The 24078-nt window shown below is 36.6% G+C and overlaps 1 protein-coding gene across 8 annotated transcripts in view; it reads right to left on the bottom strand.

The window, feature by feature from the left end:
* The window catches only part of ARHGAP12 (Rho GTPase activating protein 12), a 77653-nt gene that overhangs the window by 2657 nt on the left and 50918 nt on the right, over positions 1–24078 (bottom strand). For 4 of the 8 annotated variants that reach the window (XM_040547220.1, XM_040547215.1, XM_040547216.1 and 1 more), the window contains 12 exons: positions 22956–23030; positions 19692–19753; positions 17985–18066; positions 15411–15533; positions 10813–10914; positions 10369–10467; positions 7936–8035; positions 6911–7030; positions 3935–4033; positions 1822–1899; positions 628–762; positions 260–362 (listed from right to left, as the gene is read on the bottom strand). In XM_040547220.1, coding sequence (XP_040403154.1) covers positions 260–362; positions 628–762; positions 1822–1899; positions 3935–4033; positions 6911–7030; positions 7936–8035; positions 10369–10467; positions 10813–10914; positions 15411–15533; positions 17985–18066; positions 19692–19753; positions 22956–23030 — 1178 coding nt within the window. Of the gene's footprint in view, positions 1–259; positions 363–627; positions 763–1821; positions 1900–3934; positions 4034–6910; positions 7031–7935; positions 8036–10368; positions 10468–10812; positions 10918–15410; positions 15534–17984; positions 18067–19691; positions 19754–22955; positions 23031–24078 lie in introns of all 8 variants that reach the window. The other 4 variants (XM_040547218.1, XM_040547221.1, XM_040547222.1 and 1 more) reach the window with 2 other exon arrangements.

Here is a 24078-nt window from a genome sequence, read left to right as displayed (position 1 = left end):
TATTCTTGAAATCCTCACAAGTTCTCTAACTTATGTTAGAGAAATCAGCTGTTAGCCCTCATGGATTTTGCAGTAAATATCACAGTTATGACACATACTGTCTAAAGTCCACTGGTGCTCTGCAAGTTTGTATAGAACAGACCCATATACGGCGTTTATCAAGTCCAATATTTACAAGAAAAACACAGTGGAAAGTGTCACCTACTATTTTTGATTTGATTATTTAGCTTTAAGGGAGGGTCAGTATTCTAATACTTACCTCTTCAGGTGTCTAAAGAGTACTTGCATAGTGTCCTGATTTGGTTTTGGCAACTGTTTAATTAAATCTTTAACAGCATGGACACGCTGTCTTGGTTCTTGCTCTGCAGAAGGAAGAAACAAAACCTCAGTATTTCTGTTTAAAACTTTACCATAAAATTTAAGAGACTGGGACTAAAAGCTTGTTTTTCAAGCCTCATATTAGAGAACATACTGCCACCTCCTGGCCAGCCTGTATATTACTGGCCGGCAACTGCAGGTGACCCTTACAAACATTCAGAATCAAAACGTTCTTTTTACTAAGATAACTGAATTGCGCATATTGAGCAGAAGTTACATAAAAAGCACACGCACGTTTTCCAGACTTACTAATAGCATTGACGAAGTCATTGAAGTGATTATAAGTGAAGAGTGGTTCCGGCAATTCTCTGAAAAACATCTTTAGAGCTCCTGTGATGACATGTATATCTTCCCATTTACTGTCATTCAAGTCGAGTTTCTCATCTGAGACACAAAAATAAACAATGTTAATAATTTAACTATGTCTTTTTAATATATAACTTAGTCTTCTTTCCCATAGTATTGTTGTTAAGGCAGTGAAGACTGTATTCCCCTTCAGCCTTTTCTCTGCTTTGTACAGAGCAGCAGCAGTGTAAAACCTTTTGTATTTATAGGTGGCTAGGAGAATACTTCTCAGAACAAGCACGGTGTGAGATATCCATATGGCTGCATTCTAATAACAACAATGCATGCTCTCTTAGAAGGGCTAAAACACTGTCAAAAAATCTAGTGCTTGGGAGATCTGCAGCAATTTAGAGGCCCCAAACTGCTCAGAAAGGAACCAACAACAGAAATCTCAACAGTAATTCCACCTCAGCCTGGAAACAGGGTCTTTTCTGCAGCCGAACTGTGTAGGGCGATACATGCCACTCACTCCCTTACCAAGGACACTTTCCCTTTCCAGAGGAGAATATGAACTCCAATATAATACAAATTTTACTCCTAGAACCTGTTAATCAGGAAACGAGTGGTCAGATAGTAGATGGGCTACTGTTCTTTTACCAGCTGCGAGCCTCCTTGATTCCCACTGAACAAAACACTAAGGTATAGATACATGGAGTTTTACAAGAGAGTACAGTCAACAACAGCTAGCAATCCCCACACTGAAAGGGCATAGCAAATCTTGCTAAAAAGCAAGCTTAATGCTAGTGGAAACATAATACGCTTACTTACTGTTTTCTCATAAGGTATGCAGTTATTTTTTAAAAATCTTTTTGCCCCCTTGAATTCTAATACCACCTTTCTTTATAATTATGTTCTAGCAATACCTCTGTGCTCCATGCAAGAACAAACCTCCAGGATGTTAGTTTTGTTGTTTGTCTTTTTAAATGATCTGTATGTCTACTACACACTAACTTCTGCTATTTTGAAGTAATTTTACTTTGAGGACGACAATTATGAAAGATGGTAATTATACATTGAATCTTTTTTTCCCCTGAGCTTTCTATGAACTTCAAATAATCTAAAATCTATGTAATTGCAATATAGTTCAAGGAAACTTACCATGATTGACTGCAAATCTTAGTTTCTGTATCACTGCAAGATTACCACTAACTCGGTATAAGCCGTCAACGTCTAGTCCTAAAACAAAGGGATAAATCCATTTTGATACCTTACATACATAATGATTCTGGAATTATTAGACTCCTTGCTTATAGGTCTAGCCTGCAAAACTAAAAACAAAAGCAACCCACCTAATCTTGTAATAATGACCACCTGTTCAACAAAATGAAGTCATCATCAAAAAATGAAGTTAAACTAGCTTTTTTGATGGGCAGGGCACATAGGAGATGATTTAGTTTTCAGACACAAGTTTGGTAACATGAGGCTCAAAAGTAATCTCTAAGCTTCCCTACCCAGTAGAACAGTAGTAAATGAGGCAACAGCTCCAAGTTTTCCCAATGAGACTAGGGATCTCGAATGGTTTCCATGGGTGGGCAGGGTATATGCAGAGTCCAACATGCAAGAACCAATTATTTTGTGGATGTTCAATTTTTTAATGTGGTGGTTAAGAAAAATCAAATCAAGTCATGCACAGAGCATCTCAAAGTTGTCAAGTGACCAGCTTTGCAAGAAGGAGGATGACATGCATGCACACTCACTATTCAACAGCCTTCAAAAGTAGACAGGTAGCCCCTGCCTTTACAGCACTGAACATTCAACCAGAAAAGAAGAAAACTGTCCCTGTGGTTGCTACTGCAATTATTCAGAAGTGATTGATTAGCAGGTAAAGAATTTAATTGAAATGCCACTTGAATGCAGCATGTGAGTCAGTGCCACAGAGGGTGAGTGTTGCCAGAATACCTTCAGTCCCTGTAGCTCCTCAAGGAGTAGTCTGATGCAATACAGCACAGTTACCAGCACCATCTGACATATCCCTTTTCCCCATAATCCACTAGTCACTCCTTTACAGAAAGAACTGATTTGAAGTGTTGGCAGTAGCAAGAAGAGTTGAGGAAGTGGGGAAAAAAACTGTTCATTTCTGTCAGCTTCCCCTCAGGTATTTAAAAAGGGAAAAAACTTCACCACTATCTTCACTGCAGTCCTGTCTTTAAAATACAAAAAATTAAAAACAGAACAAAGCAAAATAACCCCTTTCTCTCAAACTGCAGACCACAAATGGCAGTAAGCAGTTATCTTTTCCCTCCCAGGCCATACGATGAGAAAGAGAACTATGGGTTGCAACAAAATCCTAAATGAAGTTCCCATGGAAGATACCTTAAAATTCACTTGTAGTATTCCCCTGTAAACACTTACCCTGATTCTCAAGAGAATGTTCTCAGATTAACAGACTGGTATATCTGAGTGATAGTTATGGCAAATCCACTCTCAGGTGATATGGCAATGGCAATAGCAAGAAACAAGCAAGGAAACGAACCCAGACTACAGCCAAATCAGATGTCACAACCAACATATTTCCAACAGAAAAAAGTGAAGATGTCCTTTACATCAGGCAACCCAGAATGCCACATATAGCTTTCAAACGTACCATTTTCCCAGCTATTAGGTAGGAGAGACTTATTTTCAATGAAAGCAAACAAAAACTGAGTCAATATGTGGACACTGATAATTTCCAGAACAGAGTAAAACTTCACATAGCAAATCCGTGCAAGAGGCTGAAGGAGATCAAAATAATAGATTCCTCTTCTGGCAGTCAAAGCTTATACAGAGCAAGAACACCACTTTTTTCTATAAGTTTGTTTCAAGGAAGTGTTAATATAAGTGACTTTGTAAACATGCTTAAACCTTTCAGAAACTAATGGTTGCATTCAGACAGTCTCTCTTCACCTGGAAGAAAATTTTGATGAGATGAGATCTTCTATTACTTCTTGTAATCGCTCCTCTTTTAGACCCCTACTGTTAGGAGGCTGCCTTTTCCTTATCTTGAAAGATATTAAATAGATCAATTCCTCAGATGCAAGACTTACTTTCTTCTCCCCAAATTGTACTCCACCTACCCACCCACGCAATCTTGAAAACTCGCTGCTAACTACAGATACAGGTTTCAGATTATTTTCCCTAAGTAATCTACAGCATTTTACGGATTAAAATGTTCAAAATTAGACAGTGTGATGAGCAATAGAGATTTGGAAACAAACAAAAAAATTCACCATACCATGTTCCTCAACATGCTCAATACACAGCTTCACGAACTTTGGCACCGTGCTGTTTTCTCTTTGACACAAGCTGGTGAGATTGGAACCAAACACTTGATCTGGAACCAAGTAAAGAGACTGATTTACAGTGGAACAGGATTCAAGTGACAGAACTAGTTCAGGTTAAAACAAACCTCTACAAAGAGCAAAGGCTACTGGATACAATTGTCGCAGTATTAGAGTGAAAAGGGGAAAAGTTTTGAAAAGCGTTTCCAACAGCTCCCAGTGGGAAAAAGTGTCAGCAGTAACCCAAGCATAAGTAGGGAACTTTTAGTACTGAAATAATTTTAATCCATCAGAAGAACACTTATAAGAGTCATAGTCATTGCTGTAATGGGAAATGTAACATTCAAATGTCCTGTTGTACTTCATTCCTGTTCCAAGTTCAAAATACATTTACCGTAATCTTTGCTAAACAATCTGAACAGAGATATGGAACTTCAACCAAAATCAATGCTTTTGTGGATTTTTTGGGGGAAAAAAGTAAAAAGTCATCATCCATTGCACTTACTGTTTAACCCTGTATTACACATTCATTGACAGAGAAAGGCTTTAATGTAGGAGTTAAAGACTAAGTTCTGACATGGATTTGTAAATGATGAACCTTTATATTGCAGAGCTCTGAAGTGTGACTATGTATATGCAACCTGGCCACAAGGATGGGATTTGAATAAAGGTATTTAATCGGCAAAGTCCATATTTTTGGACATCATTTTGAGTCTTGTCCTCAAAATTATACAAAAGCCAGGTGTAGTGTTTTCTATCCAACTGGAGTGAAAATGAAAGTCAGCTTGGGCAGAGAACATGTTCTTGTAATGTCTTAGTAAATGTCATCAACATGTTAACTCCTCTTGTTCAGATTGCATGTTAGCATTGAAATCTTTCCCAGACCCACTTCTACGGTTTTATCAACAATGACCAAATAATTGGTGACCTCCCAGGTTCAGATGCATGAGACTGAAACAAGATCTTGAAATAGAGAGGCAAAGCTCACACTCTTAAAGGAAAGAAAGTTTTATTTTACCTTTTAAACATGGCATGTAAGTGACCATCTTTGCAATATCTGGTACATTTTACTTCAGAGCTTATGCAAGAGAGGGACTGCTCTTGCATTTGCATCATGCATATCATCTAACCCACTTTTCATGTTTAGAAATTTAGGCAAATTCACTAGCAACACTTGCATCTGACAAGCACTTTGGGAAATCCAAACAGCACACCAAACCAACCACACAGCATGAAAATTAGCATATAATTATATTAGCAGTAGGCATATAAGGTCAGTGACCCAAAACACCTCATTCCTGCTGCTGCTACTCATGCAGCCAGCTGTATAAGCAGAATCAGTAGCAAAGGGTTGAGAAAGCCCACACAGTAGAAAGCCAGTATAGCAAGCAGCTGTAGCAGGTAGAACAATGCAGGTTAGGTAGCAGGAGAAAATACTAGTATGTAACAAAAGGATTTGCTACAACTGCTTCTGACTTTAATAATTCCCACATGTACCAGAATTGTATTTATTCCTCCCATCTTAAAAGTAGCTTTTGTAATTTTGTTTTTCCATGTACCAAAGCTTTACCACAGTTACTTTTGTGCTTAATGCATGCTGTTTCAAGCCCGTTTTCCAAAATTTTTCATTTTTCAACTCGCATTACATTTGCCAAGTCATCATTTACTAAGCTTATTCTGTAGCAGCCACAAAAGTACACTAGGCCTTTAAATAGACCTCTGTATTTTTCACTCATACAGTAAACATAAAACTGTACAGTGCAGATCCAACTTCATAAGTTTACATCATGCTTTTAAATAAAAACAAACTCTTCTTTCCTTAATATCTTTATTAAAAATCCAATCATCAGCATGCATGCGTACAAATTGAACTTGACTTAGCATTCACTGTTGCTAATGTCAGAAGTGATATCATGAAGAATTCACATGAATTCTAAGCTGTAAAGCAGAGCAGAACCAAGTCTGGGAATAATGCCTTCTTATCCCAAACAAAAATTTCATAATTTACGGTTAAGTTATATTTGCAGATACACAAATATATCAAATGCCACATGCAACAGAAGCACACCTGTTAAAGTATGCAGTTAGGCAAATCATAGTCGGATTTGGGCTATTTGCCTACCCATACGCTATTTTGACCCTAGTAGAGCACCACCTACAAGTCCTGCTAAAGCATACAAACAAGCAAAGGAAGTTTTACAGTAAGTACCAGAAATTAACAAGAAGAAATTTACACAAACACATTAACTTTGACCTGTGCAAATACTGTTCTCTTTCAGAGTTTCCACATGTGTAACAGATGAAAGTATAATATATTAAATTATCAATTCTTTCATAAATTGCATTTAAGAATGTGTGTTATCAAACATTTGTTTGTAAAAAAATGTATACATTCAAAGAAAAAAGTTAGGGAAAAAGGGTATTAGAGTTAAGATTCCTTTAGCCTCATTTTTTTTTTTTCTTAAATATCTCATTTCTTATGAGATGGCACAAGATTGTCTGGTTCCATTTAGACTAAGAACACCCTTGTGAAACATATGAGCACATGCACGTGCTCAACTTTCCTTTCCCTTGTATAAAGCAATGATTATCTGGCTATCCAAAATTTTCAGCTCAGAATTGCAGACCGAATGGACTCTCTAGTTCAGAAACACTCAAAGTCCATATAGGTCCCTGGGCTCTCATCTTGCACTTCAGTTTTGCCAGTAAGGAGAATTGAAGAGGACATCCTTCATGAAGTTTAGCAGCTAACAGCATTGCTCAGAAGAATGACAAACACACACCAGTTCCACTATACATACAAGACTTTTGTTAAGCCAGCTATATACATGTGTTTTACTCTAAAACTAGACAATTTAAACCCCATTTTACACCTGAACTATGAAATTCAGTTTTTCAAATTATTTCCTTTGTCAAAAAAGTTCATTTACCCTTAATGTAGCCTTTTTCACGGACAGCTTGTAATGTAGGTCGTCGTGTAAGAAACTTCTTTAGCTTCGTTTTGGTCTTCTTTTGATCTGTGGAATCTACATTGCTAGGTATTTTCATTGCTGGAAACAGAAATGCACTTTGCATTAATATCCACAAAACCAACACCGAATTTCTCTGTCAAGGGATCAATATGAAAAAAATCTCAAAAACACATGAGTATAAAAAAACCTATTCAAATTTGCATTGCATCCGCATTTTCATTTTTTTGAACTCCTTGTACATAGCATCCACTTTTCAAACTGCCAAGACACTAACCTTTCACATAAAACTTCTAAAACCAAGTGCCATCTGTGAAATTAACTAAATGGTAATTTACATGCATATAAACTAAACATGGAATTTAAATTGTATAGCTATATTTCAAAACCAGTCCTGCCACTCATTAAGTATTTTAAATGAAAGAAATACTTTCTTGTAAATTACATAAAGCCCAGAAGTAAAATATTGAAAATAGTCTGCCTAATGTATTTCTCTGCACAGAAAGAAATTTCTCTGAAGGTGTGATTAAAACTGCTTAGTTTCTGTAAGTAAGCCAAAATAACATCACTAACAACTTAGTGAAATTGAAGTTTAAGTGAAAATATTTACAGATGCTGTACCACAAATAAAATGAGTAAAACTACCCAAATCAGTTTTGAACAGGTAACAGGACAAAAAGATTCTTTATCAAAACCATTTATAAGAGTCAGAGAAAACATCTGATTACCTCTGTACATTTGACAACACCTTGAAAATAATCCATTTCACTACTGCCTGTTCTCTCCTACTTTTTAAGTATGATTAGGAAAACATGAATAAAAGTTAGTAATTGTCACCAAGGTGGAGAAGGAACTATATCAAAGCATGTTTACAAATCAGGGTAGTTTCATTCTTAAATGTCCTTTTGATTTCTTTTCTATTTACACTTAATAGCGAAGACTTTTTTTCATTGCTAAAATCAATTATTGGAGAATTTTCTACTCACAACGAAGTTTCTTAGAGTCTTTATTCTCTTTCTCTTTGTCTTGTTTTTCCACCCCAGGCGAATCTGGTACCTCATCTTCTAAAGCTTCATCAGACTCTACCTATTAGATTTAAGATGACATAGAGGTCAGTTTACCAATTTACAGAACATAGCATTAAAACACATTTCATGGAGACAGTTCTAAAATACACTTTTTGTTTCCCCTTTAACGATATTCAGTTGGTTCTTTCCTGAACTCTAGATGCTAAAATTATCTTTCAGCTGGTATCTGGTATTATACCATTCTCATTGGCACCGAGTAACTCTGCCAAAAACTATTTGATCACAAGACCCAATACAGACAAAAACTTGATTACATAAACTAATAAATGACTTTTTCCTCACATCAGTAGACAAACATCAGCTATTTTATTCACATGGTCTACTACAGAAGCACCTGATTTATATGGTCTAAAAACCATTTCTAAAACATGTACCCTATCTGTAATTTCTAACTAAAATTTTCTGTGACAGAAAAAAGAACAGCCAGTTGGAAAACTTCACTGTCTGAACATACACTGAATTCACTCCAGCACGTAAGTATTCCAGGCCTTGCTCTGTGTGTTCTTGTTCTCTCAGCATATTCATAGAATCATAGAACAGTTTGGGTTGGAAGGGACCTTAAAGATCATCTAGTTCCATCCCTCCGCCATAGGCCGGGGTATCACCCACTAGATCAGACTGCCCAGGGCCCCATCCAACCTGGCCTTGAACAGCTCCAGGGATGGGGCATCTACAGCTTCTCTGGGCAACCTGTTCCACTGCCTCAACACCCTTTGATATTCTTGGGAAAAAAAATAAAAAAACAACACACATTTAAGTGAAAATGTAAGTCATGTTGTAGTGTGTAGGCAGACACCAAAGTCTGTACAACTGCCTATCTGCATAGGTATACTTACACTGCAAATGACATCAGACACATCAATAAATAGAAAAAGAATAGAAAAAGAAATTTCCTTTGGTCTCAGTGCAAAATATCCGTTCTGTAATTGAGTTCTTCTAACTGCTCTTCTACTAAAGCAGAAAGACTTCATTTCTATGCAATTACAAAAACATCAGTAATTTATTTTCTTACAAGTGTCTCACATCTTAAAAATAATGCAAGGTTGTGTACTCTAGAACATCGAATTAACAGAAACATGACTATTCATGACATAAAACAAAGTTGCACGTTAACTTGTTGGGTTGAGAAGACTTGAAAAAAGCCTCATTCCTTGTTGCTTTTCAAAAGCTTTGGATAGCCTTTTTTTATATGTCAAAGTTCAATACATTCAGCAGTTCAGTTAATGTCCCTGCTAAGGATCTCTGTCATTGACATCACTTGGACCTCCTAAGGATGTCCCCATCACTAAGATTGTTTGGACAATATTCTCTTCAAGAGGCCTCTAAGCTCCTTAGGGTTGTTAAATTTCAAAGCTATGTTTCTATTCTACTTCCTCAACCTGATACATAATACCCCACTCTTGCCTCAGTTATATCCCAGCCTTTCCATTTTCATTTACATTTCAGCAAGGGAGAAGTGTCCTCAGCTGTGTTATGTGTGACAGACAGGAGAAAGGTGCTGCTGAGTGTCTGCCTGTTATTAACAGTCTTGACATTTTTGAACCAGAAGTTTAGGGGCCCAAACTGTGAGCACAAAGAAACTAAACCATTTGTATTAGCCTGCTGTGTTTGGGTGGAAAACACTATCCAGGGTTAAGAGAAATGGAGGCCACCGACTGACAACAAAGCATCAGCTTTAATTATCTGCTGCCTGGAGACTATGACATAAATGCAGCTCTTCTGGCAAGGAGCTGTAGCTACACAAATTAAGAATGTGCATTAACTCGATTTGAGGGTAATATTTTCTCCAATGTCTCCTCCAACTTCTTCTGAATTCAAAGATGGTAAAATCTTGTTCAGCAGTGTCAAGAGCAAATGCTTGATCACCTTTCTGTTGATAAGGATTTCGCATTATAACACAGTATTTTGCCAGGGCTTTTGATTTACACTTTAATGTAGTCTTATTAATTGAATAGCAGTAACAGATGCTGACTAAGGTAAGTCACTATGGTAAGCATTCCCTTGGCAGTCCTTCCCCCTTCTACTTCCCGTCAGAACCTTTCAGCTTGCTGAGATGGAACAAGTATTTGGGCACAGCAGGAAGCTCATTTCTGAGCTGGAGATCAGTCCACACCTTCCGTTTCTTAGTCCAGTGGACCATTCTTCTTCCCTTGTCACTATTAGTTATATTTCGCTTGTCATCACCAGAAACTGCCACATCCTCAACCACCAGCCCATGCTCAAGAAAATGAAGAAACAAAGATGTAAGTGAAGCATTTGGAGTCATTATATAAACCATTTTACTAAATAGTATTACCCCGAAAACAGAATCTTCATGATTCCGATACACACCTGATTGTTGATGGTGTAGTTAAGAACTTTATACCATTCATTAATGAAGCTGTCATTATCAGACTGAATTAAGAGCTCAGTTCCTTGGCGGGTTCTTAGCTTTAAAGAAAAAATAGATGTCATCAGAATTGAGAAACTTACTAGAATTCCCAGTTGAAATTACCTAAACCAAGTTAAACATCTCCTTGGCACAACTTTTAGATGATATATAGCTACTCAACAATCAGTGAAAGCAGTACAAACATCTGCTTAAAATTTAAATGCATACATAGCCTATGCAGACATGCAAGAATGGACATTTCTTTACTAGAATAAACATACACGTACATTTGAGAGGGAAGAAGTGCAGAAAACTGAACTAACTGAAGTTTATGCTAAGTTTAGAGACACTTTCTGAAGTCACTTGAAGTGCCTATACTTTTGCATTTAAATAAAATAATTTACCTCAATAACATTCTTTTTGCTGGATTTGTCCTTCGAAGCCCAGTCAATCAATGCCCCTTTGAGATCCACTGTAAATTCTGGCTTAGACTGATTGACACCAAACTTCTGGAAAAAGGAACAATGATGATGAAAAGAGAAAAAAGCTTCTAATAAATAGCCTTGCAATTCTCTAAATGCAACACACCAACACTTTATTTGCAGCCTAAACGATTTAACCCCAATACAGTTCTTTGCTATGTATCAACTGACAAGATACCAGGAAAAAACAAAACACATACTGGAAAAAAACTAAACATGCGTATTAGAAACTGCTCTGCCTAAAAACTTTAAAATTCAATAGCTTTAAATGCCAGATTCTAGCAGGGTTTTTTTCCTGTCGCAAGCAGTAGATGTCCATAGAGATTTTGATTACAGCTTGATTTTAGTCAAAATAGTCCCAAGCTTTAAAGAAATAAGGCTAACGCATAACTGAACGCAAATCATTCTGTCAGTTAACATCAGTATATAAAAACAAAAATCCCACCAGAAATAGCAGCTTTGCCAGATAGGAACCACTACACACAATACATCCCTCTTGCACTGAAAGAGCACTTTCAGTTCTTACATTTTCAGAACAAATACTCTTTTTAAATGTTTCCAATGATGCTTTTTATATTAAATCTATTTAATGTTTTCCTTTAATGCTTCTAATGCAATACTGGAGCATAATCCGCTAAGTAAACACAAATCAATTTCACTGTCTAGCTACTTAAAAAAACAACAAATAAGCAAAGTGATTTAAAAAAGCATTCTGAAGGGCTGCTGGTTGGTTAACAATCGAGGAACGCATGAGGGAGCTATTTTTACTTCCTACTTTTACATTTATGCTGGGTATGGCAAATTTTTAAAGCCAAGTACTTTTACTAGGGTTTCAGCATACAACACATAGCTTTGAAATATCATTTCTCAAGGAAACCAATTTAGGGAGCCACACAAATAAGAAGCTCCAACTGTGAATAAAATAAGCAAAAAAAAAATCAACAGGAAAAGCTGTCAATTGGCTGCAGTACAGAAATTTAATGTTGTACATCTGAGGTAAGCCTGTAGCATCTGATCCAACATAAAGATTTTCTATTTCTGGAAAGAAAACAAAAAGAAAAGAAAAAGAAATTTGATGTTTCTGCAAGAGCTCAGGATGACCTGAGCCTCAGGACAACCTCCTTGCTGTGAACACAAGGCTTGCAGTCTGTACCACAACAACCATATCCAAAGTGAGAAAAAACAGAAAACAGAATTAATCTGCTGCTTCTGATTAAATTCCCAGCAAGGATGTTAATTAATGCTAATTGTGTTTTAGAAAGACTGTTTACCACTGGAAAATCTCCCTGTTTGATTCCTAAGGGCAATTAAGCATTGAATGGAAAGAAACAACTTAATGTGTGAAGTATCAGAAGTGGGGAATATTTCTAATTTACCCAATGCCAACTAATCTCTGAAAAAACCTTCTGCTTTCTAACCTGATTCTCAGATATCTCATCTAAGAATATTTCCTAATAGCTTTTGGTAGTCCAGTTCAGAAAGGGGAGTCCACAGAAGCTAGAAGCAAATGTTGGACAGATATACCTCTCGCAGCCATGGGCAGCTGTACAACAGCTGTCTATTTAGGAGACCCACAACTGCTTCACATGTGACTGAAGCACACCAGCCACACCTGACAGCCTACAACAACTTTGCTGCATGCTGGAAAAGACAAGAAAAAAGACTTATAGAGCTTTCCACTGGAGAGAGCAGGAGATTAGTGCCAAAGTCCTCTGCAAGATCAAGGGATTTATTAAAAACACCTCCCACATGATGCTGAGCAGCACAGAAGATGACCTGCTACAGGGGAAGTTAACAAACAGCAGTCATGACTGTTTTGACCAGAAGGAGAGCTTTCCTCCTGCCCTCCAATATGGTCTGGTTTGCTGAACTCCAGGTGACAGATCCCAGTGCTACCTCAAGCACTGTTGCACTCTACCCTTGTTTTCAAGCTGACTACCTTCAGCATATCAGAGAAGCACAGAACACAAAAAACAGAAGCCACGTTTCCCTGAGTAGGAAATAAAAAGAATTCTTCCCCAGCTCCTTCACATGAACAGTGTCAAAGCTCCAGTATCGGGATCCAAGCAGGTGAAAACAACAAAGCACATACTTCAGCCTCTCTGCAAAACATCTCTGATAACCGATAAGTCAAACTTAGAATTTCCTTGAACAAAGAAATTAAGTTTAGCATTCAGTCTCTCCTATGAGCTTCTCTGCCATGGTTCTTTTCTGCTCCTGGCTGCATGAAAATGAGAAGCCAGCAGTCATTTCCCTCCTGAAAAGATTCCAGAAGCAAATCCAGGGCTGCTCAGATGCTCAGCATCCAAACGTTACCTAAAGGAGATCAAATCCTCCTGCAGCGCACACATTTTGTTGGGAGAAGTAAAAAGAAAACCTGTCCCTTTAGCACCTGCTGCCACCTAGACAAAGTCTGCTTTCTCAGAGTGAGCTGTCAAGCCAGCACCGGTCAGGTCACATTCGGTTCTTACTGGGCAGACCCCTGCTTCTTACCAGATGTCTCTTTTCGGCTGTCTGGGAAGTTTGGAAAGGACAGCAGAAATGAGACAGAAAGAGGGGGAAGGTCTATAACACTTCGCTCTGAGCTGTCCTATGTAGAGAAGTTGTCCTACATTCACTTCTGACAGTTTTTTTCTAGGAACAAAAAAAGTACAGTCATGGGATGCGCTTATGCTACTTCCATGGCAGAGATAACTTTCACTTTTTGGAAAGCATAGGTGTTTTTTTTGTTGTTGTTGTTTTAGACACAGTAGATGCTGAGTAGCTTAAGGACTGCCTTGAAGGTGTGTGCTGGCATCGATAGCTAGAAAGCCTTTCCAGTGTTTTCAGGGGTTGTCTCCACGCCATGGGAGCCTCCACAGGAGGTACCATGCAGTCTGTATGGTGATATATTCCAGCATTTGTTGGAAACGATTGGATATTACTTGTAGGAAGGCTTTGAGATGTACAAATGACAGGTGTCATTCTCAATATTCTGTTCCTAATTAGGGTTTAATAGAGCTTCTAAATTCTAAATTGTCTTCACCTGCAATCAACTGCAGAAATAATACTGTGGGGCTCTTTAGTGGCTGCTTTAGGGCTGGTAACAGAGACTGAGAACTTACAGCTTTGACAAGAAAATGAAAAATATTAAGATATTCTTTACTGTCATAGCAAAATGATGGAAGTTTTGGAAATTTGTCTCCAATAGTAGTATTTACATTACCAATAGCTTTCTTGATAATCATCTGAGCTCCTATATACTCAGCTGCGCAACACCGATGAACTGTAGTAACGTACATATCGCACACTTGTCTATAAGCAGTGGTATAACACAATAAACAGAGTTTGCCCAAATCAACCTTGAAGATTGCTTACTTCCTTGATTTTTAAATGGGAAGTTTACCCACTATTGGTTTACCGCCACCATACCTGACACTGGTGACATGCAGCTGTTGCAGAAGTTTGATAGATGAAACCTTTAAGTAATTACTATTTCCCGTGTTTTCTGAAGCCCCATCACTAAAATCTGTCAGTAGCTACTACAACTCACTCACACCAAGAGACAGAACTTTTCAACTACTGAAGGAAAGTCTCGGGAATCATACCTAAACTAAAGATGTTTAGCACTTTCCACTCTTCATGGTACATAGCCAAGAACCAGAACAGTTTTAATGACCACCGATACTTTAGTCCTCAAGACGACAAATAAAAGAAACAGCTTTTAATGTTTTCAGGATAGAACTTAAAATGAAACCTTTAGTTTGATTCTAATTATATTAATAACTAGAACTAAGATGTTAAAAACTACTACAGCCAATCAAATATGCTTGTTTCTTCTACAAAGAGTATTAATCTCTTCACCCACCTTAGACAAACTACTTTATTAGCTACCTGCATTTACCAGTTTCTGAAGCACCACTTCTATGCTTGGCACCTACACTTCAAAATATGACTAACTACAAATGCTTACATTATACTTTAAAAGTCCTACAAATTTACATCAGCTTTCTATATGTGGTATACAGCCAGAACATCCTTGAGTTTTCCATTCAGTTTTTTATGTATAGAATTTGTTTTTGTGTATTTCAATTATAGCTAGAATTAAGCAATACCATGTGCATCACTGTATCAAAGGCACCATAGGCACCTTACAAACATCCTAAATTAGCTGCGTTAGAAAGAATTAGAAATGGTCAGTTTTTAACAGATATTTTATATCATGCTGTTTATTAGTCAAGACACTAATGGTTCAAACAGTAGGCAAATTTGGGGTTATAATTAATATTTGGGTTATAATACAATTCTGGCGCTGATGAACCAGACAATCTTTGTACTTTGTTCTATTAGAACAATTACAGGATTATTGTAATTCACTTTCGTTAATTTGTACCTTAAAAAAAAAAACCTTTGAGAAAATAACAAATAGTATACATGAGGTGTTATATGAAGAGATGAAACTTGGAAAAGTTCAAATTTACTTTGCAGATTAGTGGCAAATAGCTGTACAGCAACAAGAGACATGCAACAAGAACACATACACTGATAGCTGAAACTCGATCAGAGTTTACATAGGTGACAGCAGGTCGACGACTGAGAGCATTTTTCCAAGAAGAAAGCAGCGAGAGCAAAAGCTCAGGGATTGAGCCCACTTGGCAAAATGACTTGATGAGAAAAAGGAAGAAGAGTGATGAAGTCACAAAACAATGCACAAAAAATGATATGGTTATATCAATCGCTAGACCACTGCTAAACAAATATTCTTCTCTCAAGATGAGGGAGAAATGTAGTTCTTCTCACGTGTCAGACAGACTTGGCTTCACCTTATTGAAATACTGATACAGTTCCAAGTTTCTGACGTGTGAGGCAGAATTTTTAACACTCCCAAAAAATTTCCTATACAAAGACGAAAAAGAACATGTGCTGAATATTTACATATTTAGAAAACCTAGGGTAAGTATGCGCACACAGTCCTTGAAAGATGTTCTCCCTTGACATTTTCAACTTAATCATAGACGTGAACAGTATGAACTGAATACAGCTGTGTATAGTGTCAGGTACTTGACAACATACCTGACAGTTTCCCACCGGAATATTCTTACCAGATAGTGACCGTGGTACTTTTTGCTGCACTTAAATTATCAAAAGAATTGATAACCTTGTTTTTTTCCCTCTTCGCTGAATGACTGTATTTATAAGGTGTAACACACCTAACACTAGTCTTCTTAAACAGTAAGCAGATCTGCATGACTATCTTCTATGGATAATTCAGTCAGGCACACATCCATGCATAACTGTATCATACGTTCATGAGCAGTATGATATAATCAACATATTGTTAATGTGTTTTGATCTACAGCTAAATTCAGATCAAGAGTATTAAGAAATTTTAGAATAAAAATAACACTATTGCTATAATAATAGTATTCTTTGTGTATAGAGACTAAACATTAAACCTCACCTCTGAATGTCCAGGAATTTCCCAGTTCATAAAGTAGGGTGATAAAACTGAACTGAACAATAGACAATAACTGAAGGGCATGAAGGAAGACAAGGGAGGAAGTTTTTAAGCCTTCTGATTGCAGTACTTCCTGCTTTGAGGCTCACCTTTTAAAAGTCCTCCAATATTTCTTCAACATATTTTGTTATGGAAGTTATGTACTAGAAAGTAGTTCACAGGTCTTCTTATTAATATTATTCACAAATGAGAAAAATAATTACATTTACCTAGTGTCCCAATGTTTACAGTTGTGAAAGTCACTTTCAGATATACATATGTTTCTATTTATTTTTTTCCTGTGCTTTGTCTCTGATGTGCACCCCATTTTTTTCCCCTCCCCACATACAGCATAGTCAGACCTCCTTAGGTCCATTTTCTACTACAGAGAGCACAGTTCACCCTATCCTATGCCTTAATCCTTATTCTTTTCCTCCCCTTCTTTTCAATCTGCTTGACCATCTCGCTCAACTTCCTTATTTCCATTCTCTACTACTCCCAATGTTGTTATTCATCCATCCTCATCCATATTCCTGCAACCACCTCTTCAACAGCAACAAAAGTGCAGAAAAATGATGTTTACACCTCTGAAATGAACTCAGTGTTTTAGAAAAGAATGGTCAGTATCAAATCATTGTCCAAAAAGAAGCGTAGCAGGAGAAAGTGAGCCAAGTAGAAAGATCAGCAATTTTGCTGGAATCAGCATGACAATATCCTGGAATAACCAACACTTTATCTGGCCTATCTTTAGGTCTTATAGGAGATCCACATGCAATTTTAATATCAGACCTCCGAAAGTGGGTAATTAAGACATAGTTAATGAACCATTTCTATACTGATTAATGTAGGAACGTAGCTGGATAAATATAGTCAATTTAATTATAGTGCAATTAAACTAGAAAAGATATAAAAATTGAATAGATATCATCACATTTGGTGTGATGTTTTATCTTTAGGTCTTCATCAGGCATAATACATACAAATACTTGTCACCCATTATACAGATATAAAACAAAATAAGGAGTTCAATGAGGCAACCACTAAACAACATTACGACAACAATACTAAACGTACACTTTCTCCCGTAAGTTCAAAGCACTGCTGCCTACCAATACCACTTAAGACAGTCATTTTTATTTATATTATTATTCAAATACTCCAATGCAATAAGCCAAGTGTCAGCGTCAGACTTTTTTTTTTAATTACATGTACCACGTCAAAAATTATCTGGATTCTATAAAAAATATCTAGGAACAGTAGAACAAAAGAACTGTTTAGATAAACACATTAGGAAAGAACATAAAAATACCTGGTCTACAGCAAAAATGAATCAGCTTATTGAACATCTGAATACCTCTATCTGTTTCACACTTACTAAATGTAAAAATGTTTCTGAATTACAAGAAAGTACATCTGTATTTCTTCTCATTCTACATCATAACTATTTTCCTGGTAACTTCTCCAGCCTCCCCACTCTACCTCCCATACTCACACCTTGTGTTTTTTTTCTAAATTACGCATATATATTGGTATTCAAGCCCAACAAACAGTGCTTTCACTTCTTGTGGTTTATGTGATTAACACTTAAATGAAGGCAAGGACTTGTTCCCAAGCTTACCCAGCCAGTTCCACTTCCTTGGGTTTTAGTGAACAGCAGCGATGAACCTTGTAATACCGCCCATGATGACATCCAATTCTTTCTGTAAATATTTGTAAACAAACATTTGATAAATTGACTTTGAAAGCAGATATTTAAGCTATCAGTGTTGCCCAGTTGACCTGCATGTTAATAAAACTTAACCATATATACAGTCATTAGTGCCATCAGTAAGTCTTAATTGCTAGCGTATTTGTAGAAGGCAACATATGTTAATAGTCCCAGCCTGACCATCAAAATCTAAATCAAACAAAGCTAATTAGCAGTGGAAGCAGTTCACCAGGAGGAATACCATACAATTATAATTTCAAAAGGGCTAATGCTCAGCCTACTGTGTACTAAGGAGATTGTGCCAAAGTACTGCATAATTCTGAAACTGACTGATCACATCTAACTGGGATGCAACTGTCCCATTTGTATGCAATAAGCTAATTTACACTGGCAATGAAATACCTGTTACGCATCTTAAAAGATATGGAAAAAGAACAAATCAGTTGTTCCAGCTGTCTGATGATATATTTTTGTGCCTGAATATCTGTCCTGAGGTTAAAAAAAAGTTTGACGAGCCCTGACAATCTATTCCTACTGCCCAAACATGAATTATTATTCAACAGCTCTCACAGTGACATGTTGCATCTTTCTGTATAGCAGCCCAGTAATCCAGATCAGTGATTCCCAACAGATGTGACTTAAGTGGCGAGATTATACTGCACCAGCAGCAGTTTGCATGAGCCACTGTCCACCCTTTCCTACCAGGCTCTTAGAAGCAGCTCTGGGGAACCAAGCTGGGGGCAAGATCTGCTGCCCATCTGCATTGGACTTGGTCAGGGTGGCTCTGGAAGACAGCTACATGATAACAATTTAATACTCAAGAAAAGTACGTTCCATGTATCAAAAATCTGGGACCACTGATGTCTATGACACAATACTAGAGATAAAAATTAATTAAACGTAAAAAAGTAAACCTAAATAAAATCTGAGGAAAAAACACACATTTTTTAGTGCTGACTCTTTGCAAAATGCTAGAATTCTAAGTTACACAGCATTACTCGGTTTTACATTATGATTTATACAGATGCCTGCCTGTGAGGCAGAGAGAGGAAGTTAGAAATGAGGTCATTCATCACCTACAGGGAAACCAACATTGGGTAAGACATTATGTAGGAAATCCTTCACAAGAGAAGTGAAGGAAGAATTAGGGGGAACATTAAATACACTCTCCTTGAATATTATACAAGATGAAGTGTAAGTCTTAAGACCTCTCTTACACCCCTCTTATTCCAGGAACAAGACAGGCTATAAACTACATAGATTTTGCCTTAAATAAATAAATCCTTTTTTTTTTTTTTAAAAAAAAGCAGCTGTCTCTCATCAGTACACCTTTATGAAATCACTGCCCTCTATGAAGACCTGGCACACACAAGCCTCTGGATGCCTGAAGTCCACTATTAAGTCACTGGGAAAAACACATACTTCACTTCGGGTCAAGGAAATACACAACCTACAGGAAAATCTCTAAGGCAAATTCAGAGAAAAACTAAAATTGCAAAACCCTCTGTGCTGTCCTAATATAAGTAATTGCAAAAGCCTCAATGCTGTCCTAATATTGAAGTCAGATATCTTACACAAAGTCTTATGTACATGTACTTCTAGAACTCCAAGACTTACCGAACTTTCTTGCCATTTTCTGTAATTTTCGTCACATTCAATAACCCATATTTCTCTTGACCCTGTAAGATGTAGTAAGGCATAGTAAATTAAAAAGAAAATTCGCTTCCATTGCCATCACATCACTGAATTAAATCACTCAAATAATCAATTTCTGGGAACAAGCCATCTTTTCACATGTTATACGATTACATATGGCAGTTTCTTGAAGTTATATTTAAAATATACAGAGATCAGCAAAGTCAAGATTACTCTGGGAAAGTACTCAACATGAAGGATGTAAAAAGCCTTCTTTCTTTCTGGCCTAAGTTCTTTTGACAAGCTAAACTTAAATCCTTTGTAGTACAATACAGTGGAAATTTTAAACAAGGATATAATAATTTGTGTAATAGCAAATGTGTTTGTGTCTTTTACTAAAAAAGGAGGTATCCGACAAACAGCCAGCCCAAGTTCTTTGACAGAACTCTCCCAAGTTATTCTAACATAGCTGTATATTTTAAATAAACCATACTTAACTGCATAAAAATGTTAAAAGAATCATGTAACAGCTTGGGTTGGAAGGGTCCTTAAAGATCACCTTGTTCCCACTTTCCACGGACAGGGACACCTCCCACCAGACCAGGTTGTCCAGGTCCCCATCCAACCTGGCCTTGAACACCTCCACTGATGGGGCATCCACAACCTGTTCCAGTGCCTCACCACCCTCTGAGTGAAGAACTTCTTAACATCTAATCTAAATCTCCCCTCTTCTAGTTTAGAACCATTCCCCCTTGGTCCTATCGTTATCTACCCAAGCAAAAAATCGCTCTCTCTCTCTTTTTTTTTTTTTTTTTTTTTTTTTTACAAGCCCCCTGTAAGTATTAAAAAGCTACAAAAAGGTCTCCCCAGAGGCTTCTCTCCTCCAGGCTGAACATCCCCAGCTCTGTCAGCCTTTCTTCATAGAAGTGGTGCTCCAGCCCTCTGATCATCTTTGTGGATAATATTCATTATTAATTCATATTAATATATTCATTTCCAAAACAGATGAGTGAAACATTTGATGCTCTATTTTTTCCTAACCCCAAGCAAAACATTAGAATTTTAATCCGCTTAGTTATGTCTTGTTGATGAAAATCATTTATATTTGTACACGTCTGTATAAATTTGGAGATCAAGCAGTGAATGGTGGAAAAAGAACATTGAACAAGAGGGGTATTTTCAAGTTTCAAAGGAGTGAATACTTCTAGTTTCTATAGAAGAATAGGAAAACATAAAGGCACATTTGAAAAAATATTCTAGGATAAAAAGGAAATTGTCAATTTGTACTATTTGTGACTCTTGAAATGAGGTAATGAATTCTATCATCTTTTCCTGTCACCCCAGCATTGTCCTACCAGTGAATTGCACTAAAGGAATCTTAAATTTTTTAATTTTATTCCTTTTCAGTAACAGCTCTTAATAATTCCTAATTTAAGAACTAAGCTATTAGTTGAAATAATCAACTAGGGAAAGGATCGAAATTAACTTTACCATAACAAAAATGTCCTCAATTTTAGATCCAATGAAAAAAGAAGATATATTCTCTCCAGCATTCTCCTCTAAATCTTAAATTTAAGTGGACCAGAACTGCATAATACAGCATAGAAATTTTTTACTCAAAAACTCTGACAGTACTCTTACCAGTCTGACCTGTAGTTCAGGAACCTTACAAATTTTATCTGTATATTTTACGCAGTGTGGATAAAACAAAAGGGATGTTTCCAAGGATAACACCACTTATCTAGTGATTCATATGTTGTTTTGATCCATCAGCCACTGCAACTCTTAATCTAATGTCTCCATCGGGCCAGAATTTTCAACAGAAGAAATTAGTCACATCTCCCTCCCCTCCCCCTAAAATTAGCAAATTCTTTAGATCATTTTATTCATGATCCACGCAGAACGCCACTAGCAGTCCTATGCGTTGCACCCTTCTAACAAACTTTTGGCTTTAGGAAGTGGAACAGCTTGTCACTACCTTGCGCAGTGACCGAGCAACCCACGCCCACTTTCTCAAATAGTCTGTGGCATTACCAAGTTACATGTAGAACCAGTGGGAATGCTCCAAAGGAGAACTATTCAGAAGAAGTATCATAACACAGAACTTGGGAGCAACACTAGGGGGTACTAATGGGAAAATTAATGTAATATTTAATTAGGGAAAAGGAGAAGAAAAGTCTACGGATCAAAGCAAAAACTCAAGAGCTTCTTTGTAATATTTATCTTATAGGGACAGAAAAAAAATCTGTGTTTCCTTTAACTATCATCTAAAGCCAGAAGTGAGTTCTGCTACAAAAATCCAGTTTTTAATATTTCAAGGTCTGAAACATATTTACAGAAATTAGAACACATGCAGCAAGAATTGCTTGTGTGTAAGGCTGTCAGCTATGCTTGCTTAATAAGCAATGCTAATTTCATTGTGGAAAACAGTATTAAGAGTTGTAAGAATGGATCAGCATAAATAAGCCAGAGAACCATTCCTCTGTGTGCAGCATATGAATGAAACAACTAGTTGCCTTTAATGCCCTGAGCTACCCACTAAAGAAATGCTAAAACTGATAAAGGCGCATATTTCAATGCTATTGGAATGCAGTTCTTAAAAGCAAAAATATATATATATATATATATATATATATATATATATATATATTTCTGAATTATTCCCTAACTGTTTAAAAAAGCCAACGATCACATTTAAAATTTAAACTGAAGCAAGAATATCTAAGTGTTCATAACAAGACTTTAGCAAGCTCAGGTTTTCGTCCCAGCATATATCCTATTAAAAAGACAAGGTTTTATTTATGCAAGGTTCTCATGATTCCTACATCTATTCAAGTAGATGAAAAATACAAGTTAAAAATAAAGACATCAGATCATACGAACTATTACTGACTACTGACAGCGATAAACTCTGTGGGTAAGGACAGTTTGTTTCTGCTTGTAACCTTCCAAGTTGCTAGGTGTGAAGACATGACTGTTGGGGAATAACTACGTAATTTGGCATAACTTGAAGCTAAAAATTCGTTGTGGAATCATCTCCCATCACAAAGTTGGTTTAAAAATCAAAAATATCCAGCTTTTTTCTTTCCTTTTTTTTTTTTTTTTAAAGCACATTCCTTTTAAAAACGTTAGTTTTATCCCACTACTTTTCCCCAGTAACAAGCAGGTTTACCCTCAATTATCTAATCATGAACAGCCAAGTTTCTACAACATCTACTTATTTATTTAAACAATTTCCATACTGACTGTGGCTTGATGCTTCGGTGAAGAAGGAGAGGACTCATTTTCAGGAAAACTGGCCTTAGAAGCTGTTGATGATTCCTACAGAATTTAAAAATGCAATTAAAAGTTATTCTCTTACAATTTTAACTTTTTTCACCCCTAAAAACACCCTCTCCTCTCCTCCCACTCATACTTCACAGGAAAAGTTGGGTCTTTTGTTATGCTGTTGTTTTGTTTGGTTGTTTTTAAGTATTCATGATATTCTGAAATACTTGTATTATAAACCTGCTTACCAAATAGTGTTATGACAAGATTTACAGACCAATCAATCCAGGCTAATTAGCACAAGTCCATTTGAAAAAAAAATAATACATAATTCATGAGCTTAAAGCAAAGCTTTCATCTTTATTAAGAAGCAGATTTTTCTGTATGACATGGCTATCAAATTATGAAGCATGTTTATAATACTAACTTATTACAGGGCACATTTGAAAAAACACAGATTTTAAAGAACAGATTATGCTTCTGTGTGGTCAATACATGCAAGATTAGTACAATATATACCCATACATGCAGAGAAACTTACACAATAAATAGTTACATGCACAGTTCATACATTCAGTGTATACTAGCTCTATTTAATTTTTGTGAGTCGTGACAGTTTGTTTCCTTATAATCAAGCACTGAGATTACCTACAGATTCAGGTTTTTGTTTTAAACCAAACATTAACGATGGATCAAAAGAAAATTACTAAATCTCTGAAGACTAGAAAAAATACTGAACCCCAAAAGGCATGCATGTTTCCACTGAAGTACTGCTGCTTTGCACAAATATACTGCTTGAAAATCTGGTAAAGAATTTCAAATAGAAGAAAACTGACACTTTCTATTTGTACATTTCTCCTCTTCTCCCCTTTTAATTCCCCTGATAGCTCTCCCAAATTCTGTGCTTCAGCTTGAACAAAACGTTTGTTTTTCCAGTATTACATAAAATCCTTGCACATCTGCAATTTAAAATCCACTTGTAAATCTACCTCCAAGTAGTGGCCCACTAATTCTTTTACTATTGCACTGAGAAACAGCACTAGCATCCCTAAGAATAAGCTAAGTATTCTATATTTTCAGATGTTCATAGGAAAAAAAGAAA

This window comes from Cygnus olor, chromosome 2 (assembly GCF_009769625.2).
Source record: "Cygnus olor isolate bCygOlo1 chromosome 2, bCygOlo1.pri.v2, whole genome shotgun sequence".
Taxonomy (NCBI): Eukaryota; Metazoa; Chordata; class Aves; order Anseriformes; family Anatidae; genus Cygnus; species Cygnus olor.
The sequence above is the reverse complement of the archived record's forward strand: the minus strand, read 5'-3'. Positions and strand labels throughout refer to the sequence as shown.